This window comes from Alligator sinensis, unplaced genomic scaffold (genome assembly GCF_000455745.1).
Source record: "Alligator sinensis unplaced genomic scaffold, ASM45574v1 scaffold255_1, whole genome shotgun sequence".
Lineage (NCBI taxonomy): Eukaryota > Metazoa > Chordata > Crocodylia > Alligatoridae > Alligator > Alligator sinensis.
The window spans coordinates 72146-93607 of record NW_005842270.1 but is presented as its reverse complement, the minus strand read 5'-3'; the positions used below and the strand labels follow the sequence as shown (position 1 = coordinate 93607).

Here is a 21462-nt window from a genome sequence, read left to right as displayed (position 1 = left end):
ATACAAATTGAACTGAAGCTTTTGTTTGATAATTTTTCAACTATATGAAAATAAGCAAACTTCTTTAAGCTCTTCATTGTTCAGACATGCGCAAAAGTCTGATTGTTGTCCTACAATCAATGTCAAATTCAAAACAGTTTCATAGATTCATAGATGTTAGGGGCTGGAAGGGACCTCATGAGATCATTGGGTCCAGCCCCCTGCACTAGGCAGGAAAGACGATCTTGGAAATCTCTTTTTAACCCTAGAGTGTATAGTTATTCTGGGCTAAAATTGCTGAAGTTGTTCATCTTGAAAATATTACTTATTTAATTATATATATATTTTTACCAAGTTTTATGTATGCTCCAGGAATGTTTCAGGATTTCTGATTGGTATAGGTGTTTCTCTCCACAATAGCATCCCATCTGTCATGGATGGGAGAGTTTATGGTATGCTAACAAAATTGCACTGGGAAGAGAGCCACCATCTTCCCAGTAATCTGTCACTAAGGCACTGGCATGTTTATCTATAACTTTAACAGCTACAGTGCAGGATAATATTTTACATCTCTCTTTTTTTTTTTTTTTGGACCTGCAGCAGTGAACGTTACTGGTTGTAACCTGGATAAGGTAAATATTCTTCCTAGTGCCTTGATAACTCCGCTCATGCCAATCAGTATGATTAAGAGTGAAGAAGTATCTCCAATGGAAGTAACAGCAGAAAAAAGATCTCCTACAGTCTTCAGTGTAAGTAACACTTGTCCCAGGATGCTGACTACCACAACTTGCAGTCGATTGCCCATCTTTGCCGTAGTAGTAATAACAGGAGAGAGAATGGGGGGGAGAGGGGAGAGGACGGACTTTTATGGTCTAGATGATCTTGTACTCTGGGTATGCAGCCAGTGACAGTAGATGAAGCAGTAGGTGATTTCCTTGAAAGCCACCTTCCCTCTTCCCATGTTCCTGCAGTAGGTTCTTAATGCATCTAATTGCATAATACTGTTCTGCCTCTGTGCCTTTTTTAACACAAAAGCAGCCATACAGTTGTAAGAAACTTGACATTTTTAAATTATTCTCCAGCCTTCTTTGAGTTATAGTAGCAACATTTCTCTCTTTCTTCATTATGCATTGTTCTTTCTTTCCTCCACTGTTTTCCTGATCTTGTCCTCACGTTGCCTTGGTTCCAAATGCATTTGTGATGTAGACATGTTGATGGGCATGGAGACACAATTGCAGACATTCAGGCCTTTCAGCTGAGTTTGCCTGCATGTAGCTGGAGAATGGAGGCTTTTGAGCAGAACTCAAGTAATCATATCATTCACTATACGGCTTTTTTTTCCCTTTCAGACTACAAAGGTGGTTGGACCAACTCAGCAAAGTTTAGAAAACAATATGTCCAGCATATCAACTTCTGCTTCCCATTTACCTTCTGATAATGAAAACCAGCAGCAGATCCAGCCTAAGGTGTATCCAGAGACTCTGACTACTATCCAGACACAGGACATTTCACAGCCTGGTAGCTTTCCAGCTGTCTCTGCTTCTGGCCAGCTGCAAAACAGTGATGCACTACTGCAGCAAGCTGCACAGTTCCAGACTAGAGAGTCCCAGTCCAGAGAGGTGTTGCAATCAGATGGCACCGTAGTCACTTTGTCACAGTTGACTGAGGCATCACAGCAACAGCAGTCAAATCTAGCAGAACCAGCACAGGCATTACAGCAACAGATTTCATCAAGTATTTTTTCATCAGCAAGCAGTGTGAATCAGTTACAGAACACTATACAGCAACTGCAGGCTGGAAATTTTCCAACCAGTACTGCCAGTGGCAACAGTGGAAATGTTGACTTGGTCCAGCAAGTCTTGGAAGCTCAACAGCAGTTGTCTTCTGTTTTGTTTTCTGGGTCAGACAGTAGTGAGGATGTTCAAGAGCAGCTCAATGCAGACATTTTTCAGCAAGTCAGTCAGATACAAAGCAGTGTAAATCCTGGGATATTTTCGTCCTCAGAAACAGCAGTCCATTCCAGGCCGGAGAATCTTTTGTCCGGAAGAGCTGAAAATGTCCATTCTCAGCCTGAGAGTTCGTTGTCCAATCAGCAGCAACAGCAGCAGCAGCAGCAAGCAATGGAAACTTCTGCAGCAATGGTAATGGGAATGCAGCAGAATATCTGCCAAGCTGCAACACAGATGCAGTCTGACTTGTTCTCCTCCACTACGTCAGGAAATGGGAACCTCCAGCAGTCCTCAGTTTTTCAACAAGCTTCCCACATGATGAGTGGGCTGTCAACAAGCGAGGACATGCAGATGCAGTGCGAGTTATTCTCTTCATCTCCTGGTGTTTCTGGGACTGAAACTACCGCAACTGCGCAACAGCAAGTCTCAACCAACGGCCCTGCCATGTTTCAGACATCGAGTTCTGCAGATGGTGAAGAAGCTTCAGGACAGAATAAACAGATGCAAAGCAATGTGTTTCAGACCATGGTTCAGATGCAACACAGCGGGGAAAATCAGTCTCAAGTCAACCTCTTTTCATCTACAAAAAACATGATGGCCGTTCAGGCAAGTGGAACTCAGCAGCAGGGAGGTGGGCTGTACCAGCAAGGTGGGGAAATGATGTCTATTCAGTCCGGAAGTTTCATGCAGCAGTCTCCACATTCACAGGCTCAGCTCTTTCACTCTCAGAATCCTATTGGTGACGCCCAAAATATATCGCAGGAAACGCAAGGGTCTATTTTTCACAGTCCAAATTCCATTGTCCACAATCAGACCGCTTCCTCTTCCTCGGACCAACTACAGTCTCCACTGTTCCACTCCCAGAACACAATGGGCGTGCTGCAGAGCTCTTCAGTTTCTCAAGACCAACAGTCAACCGGCATGTTCCTTTCTCAGAGTTCAATGAATAACCCTGCAACTCAGGAAGAACAGATGTCATTCTTTACTGCCCAGAATTCCATTTCACCACTTCAGACGGCTCCAAACACTGAGCAGCAGGCTTCTTTCCAACAACAGACGCAGATATCCCACATCCAGAGCCCGATGCTTCCCCAAGAACAGTCTCAGGCTCAAACCACCCAGCAGGGTTTGTTTCAGTCTCAAGTATCTTTAGGCTCCCTCCAATCCAATACAATGCCCCAGAACCAACAAGGGGCCATCTTCCAGCCTCAGCATTCAATAGTCGCAATTCAGAGTAGCTCTTCATCCCAAGAACAGCAGCAACAGCAGCAGAATATGATGTTCAGTAATCAAAATGCCATGAATACAATTGCGTCTCAAAAACAGAACATGATTTTCAACCCAAATCAAAACCCAATTGCTAATCAGGAGCAGCAAGGCCAGTCAATTTTCCACCCACAAGCCAACATGGCGCCAATGAGTCAGGATCAGCAGCCCATGCAGTTCCAGAATCAAACCACAGTGACTCCACTTCAGAATCCCGGATCCACCCAGGCCGAATCCCAGCAGCCAACCCTGTTCCATAACTCTCCTCAGATTCAGCTGGTTCAAGGATCACCAAGTTCTCAAGAGCAGCAAGTGACCCTCTTCATCTCCTCAGCCTCCATGTCTGCCTTGCAGAATAGCATGAGCCAGCAAGAGCTGCAGCAATCTCCTCTCTACTCTTCGCAGAACAGTATGACGGGGATTCAAGGGACAGCTTCTCCACCACAGCAGCAGGCTTCTTTGTTTCACAACACAGCAGGGGGGGCTATCAATCAATTGCAGAATTCTCCTGCTTCATCTCAGCAGACTTCAGGAATATTCCTCTTTGGCATTCAGAACAGTAAGTGTTAGATCCTTGATTCTAACTGTATGATTTAAGAAATCTGCTACATTGGGGTCTGCTAGACTAATTGGATTTGCACAGCCCTGTGAAGTGCAATTTAAGAGCCAAGTAGTAATGATTACTTTTTCCATTGAAAATGTTGATCATTCAAAGGCAAATGGTAAATTATACCCATACATCTGAGAACCGTGGTCATTGAGTATCAGTCCAGCGTGTACGTGTACGAGTCAATATAGTTGCCTTTCTGCTGTCTAGACTCCTTTTGTTCCAAAATAGTGAAGGTTTAACTGTGAAAGTGGGATGGTTGGAAAGGAAAATAGGAGGTTGTGGGGTGGGGGAGGCAAGTAGACTTTTGAATTTCCAATTTCATATTGTATTTGCATTTGCAAATAAAGGAACTGATCAAAGGAGATGAATGTTTAATATTTAACCTGAATGAAGCAAATATTAAATACGTAGAGTGGATCGGTTAGAAAACTGAATGAAGCAAATATTAAATACGTAGAGTGGTTCAGTTAGAAAAAATCCCTTCTCATCACAGCAATGTTATATATGGAAAAGTGGGTCAGCTTCTACTTTCTGATTGGTTATATTGCATTTCCCTTCTGGGTTAGTTATGTAAGCATCATGCAGTTGTGTGTGTTGTTAAAAAGGAGCAAGTTATAGGATAAGGAAGCAGGGCAATGTAGTATTAAATATAAATAGTGGCTCAGTGAGGAATTTGTTTTGCACCTCTGGGACTTGGAACAAGATGTTTTCATGAATTCCTTCTCCCTCTTTGAAGAGGAAGAGGTAAATTTATGTTATGCCCTCTCAAGAAAATACATGTTGAGAAAAGATGATGATGATTTATCTAGGAATAGATTCGTTTCCCAAATAGCTCATTACCTAGAAAGGGCTGAAAGCAAATAACTCCCCAGAAAATTTGTTGACCATTTGGTAATGTTATTTCTCTTCAGAAATATATAATAGGAGTGCTTAACTGTTGCAGTGCTTTTCATCTGCATAAGCGTAAGGGACTTTGCTATGGACTTAAACCCCTTCTTACAACAGATATCAATTATCGAGCTGGCTGTTGATTAACAAGAAATTTTATTAGCTCTGCTGCTTTAATTAGCTTTGTCAGCTGGATGGGCTGCATTACTGGAGGTCTGAGAGTGAGGATTTCTGCTGTTCTAAAATGACAGGTGCATTGGGATTGCTTCCCCAGAGCATCCACATTCAAATCAGAGGGGCATTTCATCTCCAAACTTTAAATGTGATCAGTGTACACAGCAGGAAAAATAGCCACATCAAGAACATCTTGTTTTCACTACGAGCTGCCCAGGAAGCTTAAAAGTCCAGAAGCGTAGGAGGTCTGTCGTGCTTCATAAACAACGTTCTGCTCCCTCGTTTAGAAATTGAGGTTATCTTGAGGAAAAAAGATTGGGGGTTCCTTTTGGAAAATCTTCTTCCTAAGTATTCTTGTGGCATCTGTCACTTAAGGAAAACCTCTTTTGTATTGACATGGGTTACTTTATGTTAGGGGAAACTGAAATTTGTCTGTTAAAAGCCACTGGCGACGGCCTTGGTGATTGTTTTTTTTCTCTCCATTTGTGCACATGTTTTTCTTTAAAATTAATGATAATTTGGATTGTGTTTTGTTTGGGTTTTTTTAACTGGGAAAGTTCTGGAAACAAAGAGCATTTGCATGAGCTGTACTTTTCAAACATAATATTGCTCTCATAATGATACGAATATGGTTGAAGAGATGCTGTAGTTCGAAAGACCATGTTTAACCCTTAGATGCATTTCTCCATAAAAATTGTGCAAGAGTGAATTTGCACCATGCCCTATTCAATTTTTGGCTGAATTTACCTTGACCCCATAAATAACTTTTTTTGGTAGTGTATTTTCTGTTTTGCATTTAGTTTAAGCTATTTGAGTGGCTGGAGGATGGAAGTATATTACTATTGTGTCCTCTCAAGGCAGTTTGCGCAGAGGGGAACTAACGATGACTTATCTCTACAGCAATGGATTTACCTCCCAAATAATTCACTGTCTTAGGAGGAGGGAAATCAAGTAACTTCCCACTAAATCTGGAGATCAAGAAGATAGCTCTTGAGACCGAGTTTGAGAGAGTTTATCCCAAAACATTTTTCAAAAGCTACGGAGAGGAGGGATGGAGTGAAATCCCAGTTCAACTTTAATTAAGGCTGTAAACAGACATTGCCAAATGAAGCAGATCAGCTGTGTCTAGTTATGGCCCAGCCTGTTGTCTGTTTTCCTGCAGTGGCAGGGGCCTGATCCTGCAGGACAACACAATGCATGCCTCTGAAAATGTGGGAACCTAGGGTCCTCTTGTAGAGGCATGCCTGGGGTCTCTGATGTGGGGCATGTCTGCAAACAGGAAAAGCTGGGCTGGTGCTCCCAGGGCTTTAGGGGCCTGCTCCTGTGTGCCCTGGGAATTCCCTAGGGAATTCATCCCCTGGGGAATTCCTGGGGCATGCAGGGCATGCAGGATTGGGCCCTTGAAGCCCCAGGAGTGCTTGCCCGGAGAGGCAGGAGAGCATGGTCTGCTCCAGACTGCTCGCACTCTCCCACCTTAAAACAAAACAGACATCTGCCTCAAAATAGCAGCACAAATGAATGCTACCTTTTGTCACCACCACAAATTTGGGCGTTTGGGTGCAACGGAGGGCATGGACATCTATTTGCTTTGCTTTGTGTTGCCAAAACAATGTTTATGGAGGCAGAAATCCAACATTTGTTTGCAGTCTAAGATTCCCTATTAGCTGAGTCTGCATTCATAAGAGCTAACTTTCCTTTTTTTGCTAATGTTCTCTGAGTTAGTTTGTGCAGCTTCCTAGCTGGTAAGTGTGATCTCGTTTAAAGCACTGAATTTTAGGACTCAGTAGCTCTGGGTTCAGTCCCTATCCCTTCTTTAGACTCCATTTGGGACCATAGGTAACGCTCGGAATATCTGTAACATGGGGATAATAATCTTGTCTGGCTTCTGCTCCCCTCAGTCTATTTAGGTTGTAAGCTGCTAGAGATAGGATTCTTTTTTCCATAAGCATATGTATCAAACACACTACAGTGCAACTCCAATCTCATGTGGGCCCCTCAAAACCTCCTGTAATTCTCCTGTTTATAGCAATAAGCACATATCTACATTGCTGGATAGCCCCGTCCTGAAATGGATGCAGTTCTGTTTTGGAGCCTGATTTCAATAGAGTTTACTCCAGAATCCATAGGTATAAACAGAGTTCTTCAAGTATACACACTGTCTTACAGAGTTTGGTCCACTAACATCTGTGTCCAGATTCGGATAGCTGTGTGCACAGGTGTTAACTCCTCCCAAATTTCTGCACGTGTCAACAGAAGCGGGGCACATACAGTGCATGTAGTCAGTAATCCGTTTTGTTTTTCAAACTGTGTCCTATCTATACTTATTTACCAAATCGTTCACTTACTCTTTGTCCTTCACAAAAAAATATAAAATGCTGACTGAAATGATTGCAATGCATCGTGATAGTTGAGATTTAAGCACAATTCAGTTTGTTCTATGTTTGTATTGTACCTCTCATAGATTCATAGACACTAGGGCTGAAAGGGACCTCGGAAGATCATCGAGTCCAGCCCCCTGCCCCAGGGGCAGGAAGTCAGCAGGGATCAAAGGATCACAGCAAGATAAGCATCCAAATGTCTCTTGAAGGCGATCAAAGTGGGTGCTTGAACCACCTCCAGCAGCAGTCTATTCCAAACCTTTGGGGCTCGGACAGTAAAGAATTTCTTCCTTATGTCCAGCTTCAAATGGTCGTGGAGGAGTTTGTGACCGTTCAACCTTGTCATCCCTTGGAGCACTCTAGGGCAGATTTGCTCTTAGGTTACCCAGTTGTTAAAGCTCTCCATATTTTAGTTGTCGAGTGTAAGTGGTGCACAAATAGCTACATAAACAGAGGAAAAATATGTCCCTTCTTTAGATCTTTCTCAAGACTTCCCCTGTTGGTCTTTCAAACAGTCTGCGCATTATGATTATAACTTAAAGGAAGTTTTTACAAGTTGATAATGCAAAAAAGTCATGAGTAAGATGTGCTAGAAGCCAGGCTTGTGTCTTTACTTTTGTAAGTTTGGTCTGTTCAAAATCCACCACTTTGCCTTTTATTGTGTGCTCTGATGAATTTATAATACAAGTCTCTTGGGAGAGACCAGTCTATCTTTCAATGTTTTTATAAAATGCTGCCCTTGCCTGTCACAAAGAATTGTCTAGCCTTACATGATACATAAGCAGAAGGCATAATGTCTGCATTCATCTCTATCTCTGCAGATAATGTAACCAGGTTCAAAGCAGGATTAGACATTCATGGAAGACAGGTCCATTAATAGCTATGAAACAGAACAGTCAGGGCTCTTCTGAAACCCTTAAACTAGGGAGGGTCTGACAGAGGATCTGCCCAGTTCATCTGCTCTCCCACAGTCAGACACAGGATCCTAGACAAGATGGACCATTGGTCTGACCCAGTATGGCACTGCTGATGTTCTTATGCCTCATTTAATTAATGTTGTGACTTTATGTGGACAAGTTGGTAAAACTTACTGTGCAGTTTGATCATTAGATGTACTGATGCAGAGAGAAAGCTGATGCACAATGGCAGTTGCAAATTTATGGAGTACTGGTGATGGAAATGAAAGGGATACAGCCATACCTATTACTGAAACAGCCTGTGGACACAGTGGAACAGTTTTCAAGCACTGGAGATAATGTTCCTTTCCATATTTTTCTTCCAGCCAGGTGCTCTCCCTGGCCTGCTAGGGTGTTAATAGTGTTTGATTTTTAAAACCAAAACCATTTCTTCACAAGAACATGCACTAACACAGTGGGGGCCAACCTTTTTGACAGGCATGCCATGAATTAATTCTGTGCCCTCCCTTGAGTGCCACTCCTATCCCCTTCCCCTGCCTGATCTGCTGCTCTGCTTTCTGCTCCCAGCCCTGTGCTTCCTCATCTCTGGTGCTCTGCTTTCTGCTTCCTTTCCTGTGCTCCCTGCTCAATTTGCTTTACTTTCTGCTTGTTATCCTATTTGCCACTGTGCTGCCTGTGCCCTCCCCAGTCTGTTACAGGCCATACAGAGAGGGTGCTGGTGCTACTTAGCACCCTTCTGATTGCAGATGCTTGCACTAACTGAATTTGTTCACTGGGGAAATGGCACATGTGACTGTCTTGTGAGTAAAAGCATGTCTGTCTTTATATAAGCTCTTAAGTAGATTTTGATCTCAATAAAGAGGTTTCTTAACAAACTTCTTAAATATGGATTTTGCAGCTTCAATTTTCTTCTGTTTCCTTTTAACTTCTTAACAGACTGTGGCCAGCTCTTAACTTCTGGACCAGCAGCATTGCCGGATCAGCTGATGGCTATAAGTCAGTCAGGTCAGCCACAGAATGAGGGGCAGCCACCTGTGCCAACACTACTGCCCCAGCAGATATCTGAGAATTCTCCACTACCTTCAGCGATGACAACCAATCAGAATATGGAGAAAATAGATGACTTGCTTGTGTCATTACAAAACCCGGGGAACAACATGGCTGGCTCATTTTAACTGGCCAAGTAAGTAGTGGATTTGGGGTTTTATGGGTCTGCTTGCCAGTCATGCAGTGCTCAGTAAGGTTTTGTGTATACACCAAAAAGCCTCTCTTTTTAATAGATGGTATGACTTTGCAGTCCAACATTATGCATATATACATTTATTAAAATATTTCTGTTCCTCCTAAGCAAGTGTTTAACTGCAGGTAGCTAGAACTAGTAGATGTTTGTGATTGTCAAGGGATCAGAGTCGGTAGAAAATTGTTGACCAAGCTTTGGTTTTGAACTGGCCTTTGTTGTTTTTCCTGTACCAGTATAGCCTAATTTTGTATTGGGATAAATTAGATGAATGGATTGCTGTCAGACAGGTGAGGCATCCCTGAGAACTGCCACCAGATCTGGTTTTAATTCAAAATTATTTTATGCATGTGTCAGATTTCCCTTTAATCTGCAGTCTTCCAAAGCCCCTCCTATTATGCCAAAGGAGTTTGGGAGAACTATTGTAAGTGCAGTGTTTCCGAGGCGAGGTTCTGATCACAGATGGGCATTAAATAGGCCATGACTCTAGACTCAACTTGTTCGCCTGTCTGTATCCTGCTTCTGTAACTACGTTCAGCCTCTCTAAACCCCCCGGTGAAATTTCTGTTGGATGGTACACCCTTCACTTGATGACTTCAGACTTGTGTAATGATGTCAAGAACTGGAAAAAAACCCTGTGGTGTTCCATCACACGAGATGGCTGCTTTTTGGGACTGAGTGTTTCTTTTTTTCTCTTGATTGTAGAATGCTTTCAGATGAAAGAGCTACATAAAAGTAAAATGAGACTTAACTAATTGCATCTAACTCTTGTTTTTTCTCCTCCTCTCTCAGAAATCCTATGAAGGAAAAGCTGACAGTTTCCAAGTTCTCTCAGACCTTGTGATTCTGGATTAAGCTGTGTGGAACCGATTTACTTCTGTCAAAGAATGGCCTGTACCCAAGCAAATATGTAAACTTCTCCCTCTTTTTCTAAAGAGCACATATGCTGCCTACTGCAGTTTCTAGCAACTGAGTCTGTAACTGTAGTATTTGAAACTCTTGAAGTCAATAATGGCTGAAAAGTTGTGCTTTGTTTTACCAGGGTGTGGAATGAGACTTGCCATATTCCTAGACCCACTGGTCAGTGATGCTTTTTGAATTCAAAGCAGGACTGCTCAGCTATTATTGTTGTTAGAAAATAATACATGTTGCCATGTTTACCTTTTCTTTTCTCTTCCTTCTTCACAAAACCTCTGTCAAGTAGGAAAGCTTGTGAAGCAGGAACATTGTGCGCCCATGGCTTGAGCTGTGATTCACAACATAGCTGTCAGTCGGTGAAAGAATTGCAGTTTTGACAATGGCGCTGAAGAGCCATGGCTGCGATGGGTTAGTTACAACAGGTGGTAGTAAAAGATGATGCGGATAAATTGCAGGCAGATTATCTACTACATCTCGCAGAACATCCAGGAAGATGTGGCTGCTTCCCATCGGAGAATGTGATTAACAGTTTTCTGTCTCTCTGCTGGTAGGCTTACTTATGAACTGTACATAGAATAAGAATTAGGTGGCTCTACCAAAATGAAGAAGAACGTCACAGTAATGTATTCTGAAACCTTATCCTCTAAAATACCTTGAACTTGAAGGGAGCAATCTGCCTGGCTGAGGAAACATCTCCTTCATGTCTCTCACTACAACTGCGTAAATCAGAGCTTGTCAGCTGCATTATCTTTTCTCATACCGATCTGGCCTCTTTCGTTCTTTCCATATTCTTCCTCTTTCCTTCCCTCAACTTTTACATGGTCTTTAAACACATACGGATACTATTGGCTTTAGAAACCTGAAGCAACTTTTAGGATGCCAAGGCACCTATGACTGTGGTATCCAGATGCCAAGTCTGTAGAAGTCCTTGACAGGTCAGCAGGGCTTAAGGACCGTGGAAATGCCAGTTCCTTGCCATCGCCCAAATGCAAAAACTTGCCCTGCTTCTCCAATCGTTGCTGATTAAAACCTTACTTTTTAATTTTAAACGGGGCAAACAACACGTTTCAGTGTTCTTAAAAACTTCACTTCAGCTGGTGCATCTTTGCAGCCTTTTCAGCTCATGACAGATGAAGTGCATGGTTTTTTTTTTTACTGATAGTCCCCATATCCTGCAGCTTCTCCCAGGTCATATATTCCATTAAAAAGCAGCCTCTGTTACAGTACATAAAAATAACCCACTCCAGGCCATGTGGTTGCATTGTGAGGCATGTGAGTTCTTTTGGGTGCTCCAGCTACCCCAGGAGGTATGCTGGGCTCTCACTACAACCTCATGCAGGCATTTCTTCTGTCTTGTCCGTCTCCTGCACGTAGAAAGCTGTTAATGCAGTATAGAGCCAAACACGTCATGTATGGCTGTTATGCCTTGGTATAGTAAAGTTGGTGTGTCATTTTTAATTTGTTATTTTAAGTAAAAAAAGAATAGCCTGTAAATGGTTTTTAATTTACCCTAGTCTGTTTACTGTGTGTTTTTTCTAACTTGTGTACCTAGCTGAGCTGTGTAGAAATGTTTTTTTGGTTTTAATGGTCTTTCCTGTATGTCAGTCTTTCAAAATGTTTATTTGCTCTTTCAGTCTCTCTCTCTCTCTCTCTCTCTCTCTCTCTCTCTCTCATTGAGAGGCATTGAATTACGTTTTCAGTAGTAAGGCTTCTTGCCGATATGAAGGGAACTTTTCAGAAAGAGACCTGCTCTGGGTCATTTAATTTTGAATACAGTTTTCAATCGTTCAAGTTTTGGATGGTTTATATCTAATGTGTGTTTCATTTTTTTGGAAAGCTATATTTTGTATTTAGGAAATGGTATACTATTTTGCTATTTGTACTGAGTGAGTACATTGGCATAAATATAAAAATTTATATATATATATATATATATATCTATATATACATATATATGAAATATTCTTTTGCCACACATTTTTGTGGTAAATTTGTGAGTTTGTCTGATGTTCTACCACAACGTGGCGTCTGATAACAGTGGGGGTGGGTTTTGTTATGTCTTTACTAAGTATTTAAGTACTTTTTGCAACATAAATAACTTGTTCATCTCTGGCCATTCCATCAGGCAGTGTATTGTTCCGGTTGGCAGTGGGCAGCTTCACTGTGTTTGATGTGTCTGTCACTCAGCAGTGTGATGTAGTAAGGAAACCCATTTAGGCAACTGTAAAATTACGGGGTTTCATTCAGAATGAGCCATTCAGCTTTTATTCACTGTCATTGTCTATTTAATGTTTTACTATTAGCACCTTTGTGTTGTTATTTTTAATTTATAATTACACTAACAATGTTGTTGGAAATTTTAATCACGATAAAGAAAATTTTCCCTACTTCATAATGTCCGGAGCTGCTTTTTAACCCCGAACAAGACACTTTTCTTCCTATGAATTTGTTTTCTTTTCCTCGTAAGAAAAAGTAAAATTCTTGTCATGGTTCATGGAAGAGCAGCCTCGCAACATTGCCTGAATGCTGTCCGATGAGACATAGATGGGTTCTGCGCCTCATTGGATTGAGTACAGCTTCCAGATGGCTGTGGGAGGCAATGGCCTGTAACAGTTCTTCGGAAACTAACTGGTGACTTCTGTAAGATCAACTTATTCACAGTTAGTCCCAGGACAAGGATGTTTGATGACATCCTGCTGACTGAGTGGGCCTACTGTGGACTGATGAGAGATGGGGATAATAAACTGATTTGTATGCTGCTTCATTTTGTTCCATTGTTTGGAAGTGGGAGCATCTTCATGCTGAAACGTTGGTCAGCGCCAAGTCACCAGGGACCAGTTTTCCATTGATTGGTGTCCAAAATAGAACTTATTGTCGGGACTGCTACAGCTCTGGGGCAGGGGAATGTTTGACTTGTGCGTATTTTAAGGTTGCTTATAACAAGGGCTGTGCGACCATGTTCTCACTACTAAACAGCATCTTTACTTTCTGTTGTGTCAAACTTACTGTGTCCATTTTTAGGTCAATGTTAAATGTACAACATTTTGAACATGTGATTTGGTTACAAAAAGTATTTGTCTTCTGAATTAAAACCTTGCTCAGTGGTTGACTAGTGCTTGCGCTGCTACTTGCAAACATCTTTTCAGTTGCATAAAGAGTGAAGTTCAACAATGGCTTTGGAAACCGCTTGCAAGAGTTGTTTCATGGCAGAAGAACCTAAGTATCATGCGAGTCCCCTGTCTCTACTCCTTCAGAGTCCCACCCATGTACTTTCGTGATTTCAGCAGTTGATACTGATATTTGGAGCTTACCCTGGTTTTTTGGGTGTTGTTTTTGGGTGGGAAAGGGTGGGGGGGGTATTTTTAATTTGCTGATCTATTTATTCTATGATTCATCTGCACTGGTCTGGGCAGAAGAGTGGGGTATAAAAAGTGTTTGCCTGTCGAGTTTTTATTGAGGGGGTGGGGCCTATCCAATCCAATCCTGTTTGGTTGGAAAGTTAGGAGTCATTTAAGGTGATGACAATTTGTGTGTATATATGTGTGTGTGTGTGTAATTGAGTAGTCAGTAACATTTACACGATTGCCTCTTGCACACACTAAACTTAAGAGGCCCGTTTGACTCAGATTACATGCTGGAGAACTTGCTTTTTATATATTTAAGGTAAACATTTACTCTTTTGAAGTACATGGTTTTGTAGCTACCTTTACTAGATGCAAGGTGGAAAAGTATAAAGTTGTATTTTTAGCGTGGATTTTCTGTATATTATTTGTCTTTCTCTACTGCCTTGGACCTTTTGTTAAAGCATCTATAGTCCAAAAACTCTATCTGAATTTAGGTGGTTTTCAGCTTTAAATCCTTTTTGCACATTAGCTTTCCAATCCCCTTTATTTGCTGTCTCAACAGCATCTCTGTTATAAGAATACCTAAAGAAACCTGTCCTTTTAGCCACCACAGTCCATGCCTTTAGCCAGTCCCCTTGTGTCTGTATGTATGATATCAGTACTTAAAAATGGACTATTCTTAATTCATCATTGAAAGAATAATAGGTTATATGAATAACACTTGTGGCATAGAAAATATTAAGATAAATATTAGTTGAGCAGCTCTTGCCAGTGGAAATGTTTATCTACACTTCCCACTTTGCCAGCCAGTCTGTTTGTTGGCACAGATTGCCTTGACATGGTTTGACCCTTTCAATGGCTCATCCACGCCAAATGCTCTTCCATTATTTTCTTTGTCAACACATACAGTTGAAGGAATAGTTTCAGCCCTGATGCTCTGAAGGAGACACTTAACCACTAGGCATTTATTTTGCTAATTTTGAGCTATTGGCAGGATGACCAGTGTCCATGGCTGGGTACTTTGGATTAGTTCTAAATCAAAATAAGTGACAAACAAGATAGCGTCTGTGAATTTTAACTGTCTTAGCCCTACACTGACGGCTTTTCCAATTACAAGTGTGCACATTTCTCTAATAGGAGCAAGGCTTGACTTTTCTAGTCTTCCGCTGTGATTTCGGGATGTGTTGCCCTGAAAGAAGTAATATCTACTGCATTGGTTAGATTTTTCCATTCACAAATTGTCCTTCCAAAGCCTTCAAAAAGGAAACACCGTTCAGAAGCTCAAGCACCCTCTTTTAATGTAGCATAAACCTTTCCAAGCAGCAAGAAAGTCTGTTTTGTTTAAAGCTTCATCAGTGGAATAAAGAAATTTAAGTTCACCCAAACAGGCAAAGCTTTAATAAGTTATTGAAGATGAGGACATCAGAATGTTGTTTTCAGTTGCAGCTCACATGTTGCTCTGTTACTTAAAAGTTATTAGGCTACCTAGTCAAAGCATGTATAGATAGATTAGTGCAAATGGGTGCAAGCATATAGCTGAATAATGGAAGTGAGAAGTAGGGAGAGGAATTGCATAGGGTGCTCTGAATCAGGCATTTTAGGTGGAAAGTGAGACCAGGGATATTTAAGGTGGTTGCTGAAGGGAGAAAAGCAACCTGCTTTAGAGTGGTTTCTGGGAAATAATTTTGCAGGGGGAGTGGTCGGAGGTCAGTGAAGTTTAAAAGTGAGCTAGTTGGTACTCATCCATTTTTGTCAGTATTCGTTGAGTCTTTGGGACAGGTCGAGAGAACTCCACGCATAAATAAGTCCAAATTCAGATGCAGTTATGGTAGCTGTGCAAGTAGTGAGTGAAGCATAGAAAAACAGGGACACTTCTATACACACTTTTGTCTATTTGAGGCCCATCATAGAGAACTGCTGTGCTATATGTAGTTAAATAGAAGAAAAGATGAGACATGGCAGAGGAAATATAGCAAAAAATGTACTTGTAGTTGTCTAGGTTAGTCTGCATTTTTGAGAGGCAACTTAGAAAAGGATTTTCCCTTTTATATAATCAATGTATATATATGCAGATATGCCACACCTGTATATTCTAGATCTGTACATATGTATATAGCTGGAATCAAATATCATATATATATTATTTAGTTTATTATATACATGCATAACATACTGTTATATCAACATTTTTATAAAGTTGACATAATTAATTTTTCCATAGTGCGAATTCACTTACCAAGCTCACCTCAGTAGCTGAGTACTAGTTATGTCTGTGTGTGTAAATATGATATATGTCTGGAACAATTAGTAGTATAACAGTAAGTGTTGTCCTAGAAACGTGTTTTGCTTTTCAGCACTTTGCTGCTGTCTGAACCGTTGCTTGCTGCTCTGGTTTTTCCCCACTATTTTATTGCCGTTTGGCAAATTTGACATTTGAAAAATGTGTGGAACCGACAGCCTGGCGATCCCGGTCCCATGTCCTGGGTCCGTCTTGGCAAGGGCAGCAGCAGCACGTGCTTACTGCTTTCCAGACAAGCTGCTGCTTTGCCAGTTTGTCTTAGCCCTTCCAGGAGGGACCATCTGGCAGGATTCATTTTCCACTGGCTTTTCAGTGCTTGGCCAGTAGCACAAGAATGAATGTTGTTTTGCAGGTACAGGTCCACGAGGAACTGGACTGAGGCCAGTTATTCCTGTTCAAGAGAGGCCCCTAACCCCTGTCAGGGGGCAAAGACTTCCAGCTGCCACTAGGCTGAGTTGCATTTGAACTAAGGACCTGCACCTACTCCTGGGTCCTCCCTCTTCCTTCCTTTTTTAATTTCTGTATATAAAGATGCCCCCAAAACAATGTAATGTCATCATAGGATTTTGAGGTGGTTTTGTATGGAAGCAGTCTGACCAAGAAGCGTTCCCTGTGGGTGGTCTCAGACTGAGTGGGAGCACTGCTTTTGCCTGTACTTATTTCTTACGTACTTAAGAGATTAAACTCTTAAAAGGAATATTGATTCTTAACAAAGATGCATAGCAGTGCATTTTATTTCCCAGGCCACACCAGGAACTTGAGAGCAAGATTATCACCTTGAATCTGGCATGTGCTTGATTCAAACCATCTCTACCAAACCCCCCTTTAGTGCCCAGTGCAAGTGACCTGAATTCCCTTCTCTTCCTTATCTTTCCTCCTGTCATCCCTCACTAACGCTCCCTTCTGTAGAGAAACCTTTTAATATTTTGTGCTCCTCCAGACTAAAAATTATCCCACAGTATATACAGCCCATTCAGGCAGATACGAGGGTGGTGATGCTCTACCTTCTTGCTGTGAACCCAACCGCAGCTCGCTCCAAGGAGCCCCCCAACACTTGTTCTGGTGGAACCACCATGTGAGCACCGGATCTTCAGCCAGCGCAAAACGCCACAGCTTCGTAGTTTCCTAGTAGCTCGGGTCAGGAGGGACCTGAACAGATCATCTCGCCTGACCCCTGCCACGGGCAGGAATGAATGCCGGGCTCACAAGACCTCAGACATGATCATCCAACCTCCTCTTGAATTTGCCCAAGGTAGGGACGAGGACCACTTCCCTGGGAAGTTGGTTCCAGATTTTGGCCACCCTAACTGTAAAATATTGCCTTCTGATCTCTAACCTAATCCTGTTCTCCATCAGCTTATGACTATTGTTCCTCGTCACCCCAGGTGGTGCTGGGGAGAAAAGGGCTCTGCCTATTTGCTGTTGATCCCCCCTGATGAGCTTGTAGGCAGCCACCAGGTCCCCCTCAGCCTCCTCTTGCTGAGGCTGAACAGGTTCAGGTCCCTCAGTCTCTCCTCTCCTTCATTCAAGCCCATGGCGGTACCCCCATCAACACCAGCTGAGGGTCTGGCCCAGGATCCGGTCCGCACAGAGGTTCCAGCAGGTAGGGAGGTTAGGACCAGGTCCTGGCTCTTGACCTTGTTTAAAAAAGCAAACCAAAATGTCAAATTCTGGATTTTGCGGGGTTGGAATAGGGACGCTCTGTCCTGCCGAACGGGCCACGACCAGTCTGAAGCCGTTTCTATACCGGCTACTACTTGATAGGGGATTGGAGTCATGTCCTCTTATCGCTGTTTGCCTTTGGGTAAGCTCCAAGCCGCCCCAGACTAGAACCTTCTACCTCTGTTAATCTCTGCATGAACTCAGCACGCTCCTGGTAATCATTCTTTCCCCCCGACTGGTTTGTCTGCCATGTTTTGACTAAAGCGCACTAATCAACCACTGAGCTGTCTTTTCCCTTGTCTTGCAATGTGAAAGTAGCACCAGATATTCTTTTGTGCATTTCTGTGTATATGGCTTTCGTAGTTGGGATTTTCCGAGCACTGATACCAGGTGTGTTCAGTTTGTTCTAAGAGGGGATATTTCATTTGCATCTATGTTTTTAGCTATCCTGTGATAACTTGTTGAATATTAAAAAAAAATATTTTGCTTCTATTGGGACATTTGTATACTCGCAACTATATTTCTGTAAACAGCTGCAGTCAAGAATAAAACATTGAAAGTTTTCACTTTGCAGTGTAAACTCCTGTCGTGTTCTTTCAGACGGCGAGAAGAGAGCAGCTGCTTTTAGTACTTGCTGCAGCCGTGGTGCTGGTCATGGTAGCCTCGTGGCTTTGAGCTGAGCCAAAACAGGGGAGCTGGCGCCCAGGCTGATCTCCTTTTGGCCACCTGTTTGGAATCGCCACGTAAGCAAACACTTTGTACCCTGCCTGCATCCTTTTCCAAAGGCTTTGTCCTGGAAACTGGGTCTCCCATTCCCAAATTGGTCTTGGTCTGATTTCCTCCCCCCCCCTGCTGCCTAGGAAACATAAAATTGCCCCCCAGGATTTCCCTTCCTGTGGACTCTCTCCCGATCCCCCTCATCTCCCATCCCTCCGGGCCTCTGAGGGCAATGTTCTTTCAGAACGAAGAGGATCAGAAATGGGCACAGTAGCCCCATGCTGACATTACACTTTCAGTATTTCTTCTTCTGTCTTTCAGGTAGAGTAGTAGCCTGGTGTTTGTTCTTGACCATCAGCATACGCTGAACCAAAAGAAGTGAGCCGGCATAGTGACACGTTTCTATTTACTGTTTTTGCGCGTCGCTGACATTAATTTAAAATGCAGCGATGTATGTGAGTGGGTCAGAGCCTTCCTTCTGCGTGCACATCATCATGTCTTTGGCCACATCGGGCAGCATGAGAGCAGATGCAATTCAGCCACTGTGCTCCAGTCTGGAATTCCTCGCAGGCTTCCCGGGTCTTGACTGAGCACAATAATTCCCTCAGCTGCAAACTCTCGGGCCAAGATACCATGGCTTCAAACCGTTCTCACTGTGTATGTAAAAGATCCCCAAAGCCTCATGTTCCCCCTCACTGTTGGTCAGAGACTAAATCATTTGTTGCATGCAATTTAGGAGGAATAAGAAGAGCAAAAAATAATAATTTTTGGATTGTGAGGTATAGAAGCACACGGAGACCCTAGTCCCTTGGCTGGCCTGTCAGTTGGGTCCACTCCCTGTACAGGATTCCCAGAGCTGTGTGTTTTCTGTTCTGGTTATTAGGAAGCAGGCAGCCTTCTTGGGTTACAATTCCTCTGGAAAACTTCCATGATTGTACCGAGGACAGTTTCAGAAAATGGCCAATATCTGTTTAGCTAGCTGCGTATTCAGTTGCATATTTGCAATATTTGTGGTACCATAAAACAAATCCTCTCCCAAACAAATGATCTCAGCAATAGTTTTCTCATGCAATGAGATGTCATTCCTAATTTTAGATTTTTAAACTAGAATACAATATTGTGACTCTCGGCTACTAAGACACCTAGCTATGGAAGAGGGAGAACTGAGTTGTAGAAACAGGGGAGGGGGACTGTGCTAGGATACAAGTTTTAAATTAATAGCAAAAAAAACAAACCAACCAGCCATCAAATCCAGGGTTAAGTAAGTGACCCTTCTCTTTGGAGACAGGCTGGTATACTCTCTGGCTGGTTTTCCCTTTTGAACATACCTGGTGTTGCTTTCAAAAGCAGCCCCTGCAGCTGAGCCAAGAGCAGCAGGGAGGAGTTTGAGCAAGGGGCCTCAGGTGGCAAGACAAGCCCGCTGTCACGGGGCCTCGGAGGCACAATCCCAGTCCTGCACCCAGTGCTGCACTGGGTGTGGATGCGGGCAAGACCCTGCTGCGCAAACACCTCTGAAGCGGGGCTGCGCCCCATGTTCTGACGGTGCCACTTGGTCGTGCTTGCCAAGTGCTGTGAGCCTCTTGGCCAGGCTGCCTGGGGGAAGGCAGCGCGTTCTGGGTGCAGTTACAAAGCGGTGGGGAAGTTGCACTGAAGCCCTGCGATCTCGGGCAGCGGGGGAGCAGCGGTCCAAGTGCTCCTGCTCCAGTTTTCTCTTCCGGGCAGCTGGGTGCTGCAGCAGATAGTTTTGCCACGAGAGGGCAGCCGCAACTGGAGACGGAAGTAGCAGCTGGAGAGAAAGGTGGTTCACCCCAGCAGGGCTAACTACCTACCACTGCCTGTGATGGGGAAAGTAAAGCCTTTGCTTCTATTGCTCAAAGAAGCATGTGGTAGGTCAGGTCCCCGAGCTCACTGCGTATGCAGGGCGTTACAGACTGGTGCTCCGGAAAGAGCCAAAGTAGCCTAGCCATCTTCTGTTTAATTGCCAGCTGCCTCCAGCCCCCTCTCCTGCTGCACGGGCAGTCACCAAGATGCCTCAGCATCCCGCTGTGACAGCATTACAGCCAGTGCTGGCTAAATGGCAGCAGGCATCTCAGGCGCTGAGGGCTTTGCACCTTGGTGCTCTTGATAAGTTTACCCTGAGAAACGAGAGTACTGGCATGAGTCTGTCCCCTGGCAGGGAAACTGCGCAGACCCCTAGTAGGGGTCTGTCTCACGCTAAGCTGCTCCCGTTTGCAAAACAGCAACAGTCAGCATGGGGGCAGAAAGGAGGCAAGTCAGCACCATCCTGCAGTCGGGCAGGATTATTAGGGATGCCATGTGGCCTGAGGGCAGGGACGCTTCTGGCGTGACAGGGCTCTAGCACATTTGCAGCGTGTGCTCAGAACACGGCACAGAGCAGACCGCAAAGCTGAGCGAGGAGCTTCGGTCACCGGCTTTTCGTTCACACTTGTGCGTAGACAGGCAGAGCCTGCGAAGTGCTGAACTAGGTCTCGGCTGTGCAATCCTTATGCCCTCTCTTGCTCATCTCTGCGTCACGGCAGGACCCACATCTCTGCGTTCAAATTCAGGCAGTGAATTGTGCCTGTTGCTGCTGCTGCCTTAGACTGTTGAAAGAAGGGAACGGTTTTGTCCTAAGCCGGAGCTCTCTCCAGTCTCTTTCCGTGCCTGACAGGACACGTTGCCATCGAGTATGAAGCGGCACGTCACAATCGCAGATGAACAGGTCGGATACAAACCTACTGAGGACCCAGGCAGGGAGTCTCTGATAAAGGCCTGCCTGTTAGGTGCTGATGCCACCCTCTCTCCCCCTCTTCATTTTGGTCAAAGGCCAGGTATTCCCCAAAGCTGTCTCCCCCATCCCACATAACCACAAGTCAAACCGAGCATAAGAACTGCTGTGGCTGGATTTTCCTGGACACACCTGTTTTATCGAGATGGGCTGAGTCTGTTGGAGCCAGGGAACAGCGCCGGATGTTGCTATTGGCATCAGAGCCCGACTCCTGCCATTTAGCCAGTACCTGATTATGGGGACTTCTGTAGCCAGAGACTTTTATTTGCCTCCACGTCTTTCACAGCAGCCACAAATGGGTCACGACTCGCACTGCTACCTCGTGTCTCCGCGCTG

General features: G+C 43.7%; 1 protein-coding gene across 10 annotated transcripts in view; it reads left to right on the top strand.

Annotated features, from left to right (window-relative positions):
* The window catches only part of NFAT5 (nuclear factor of activated T cells 5), a 114800-nt gene extending 97495 nt beyond the window's left edge, over positions 1–17305 (top strand). For 9 of the 10 annotated variants that reach the window (XM_025209182.1, XM_025209174.1, XM_025209180.1 and 6 more), the window contains 4 exons: positions 580–728; positions 1329–3753; positions 9098–9344; positions 10191–17305. In XM_025209182.1, coding sequence (XP_025064967.1) covers positions 580–728; positions 1329–3753; positions 9098–9336 — 2813 coding nt within the window. In that variant the 3' untranslated portion in view covers positions 9337–9344; positions 10191–17305. The remainder of the gene's footprint in view (positions 1–579; positions 729–1328; positions 3754–9097; positions 9345–10190) is intronic. The other variant, XM_025209175.1, reaches the window with a different exon arrangement.
* The last annotated feature ends 4157 nt before the right edge of the window (positions 17306–21462 follow it).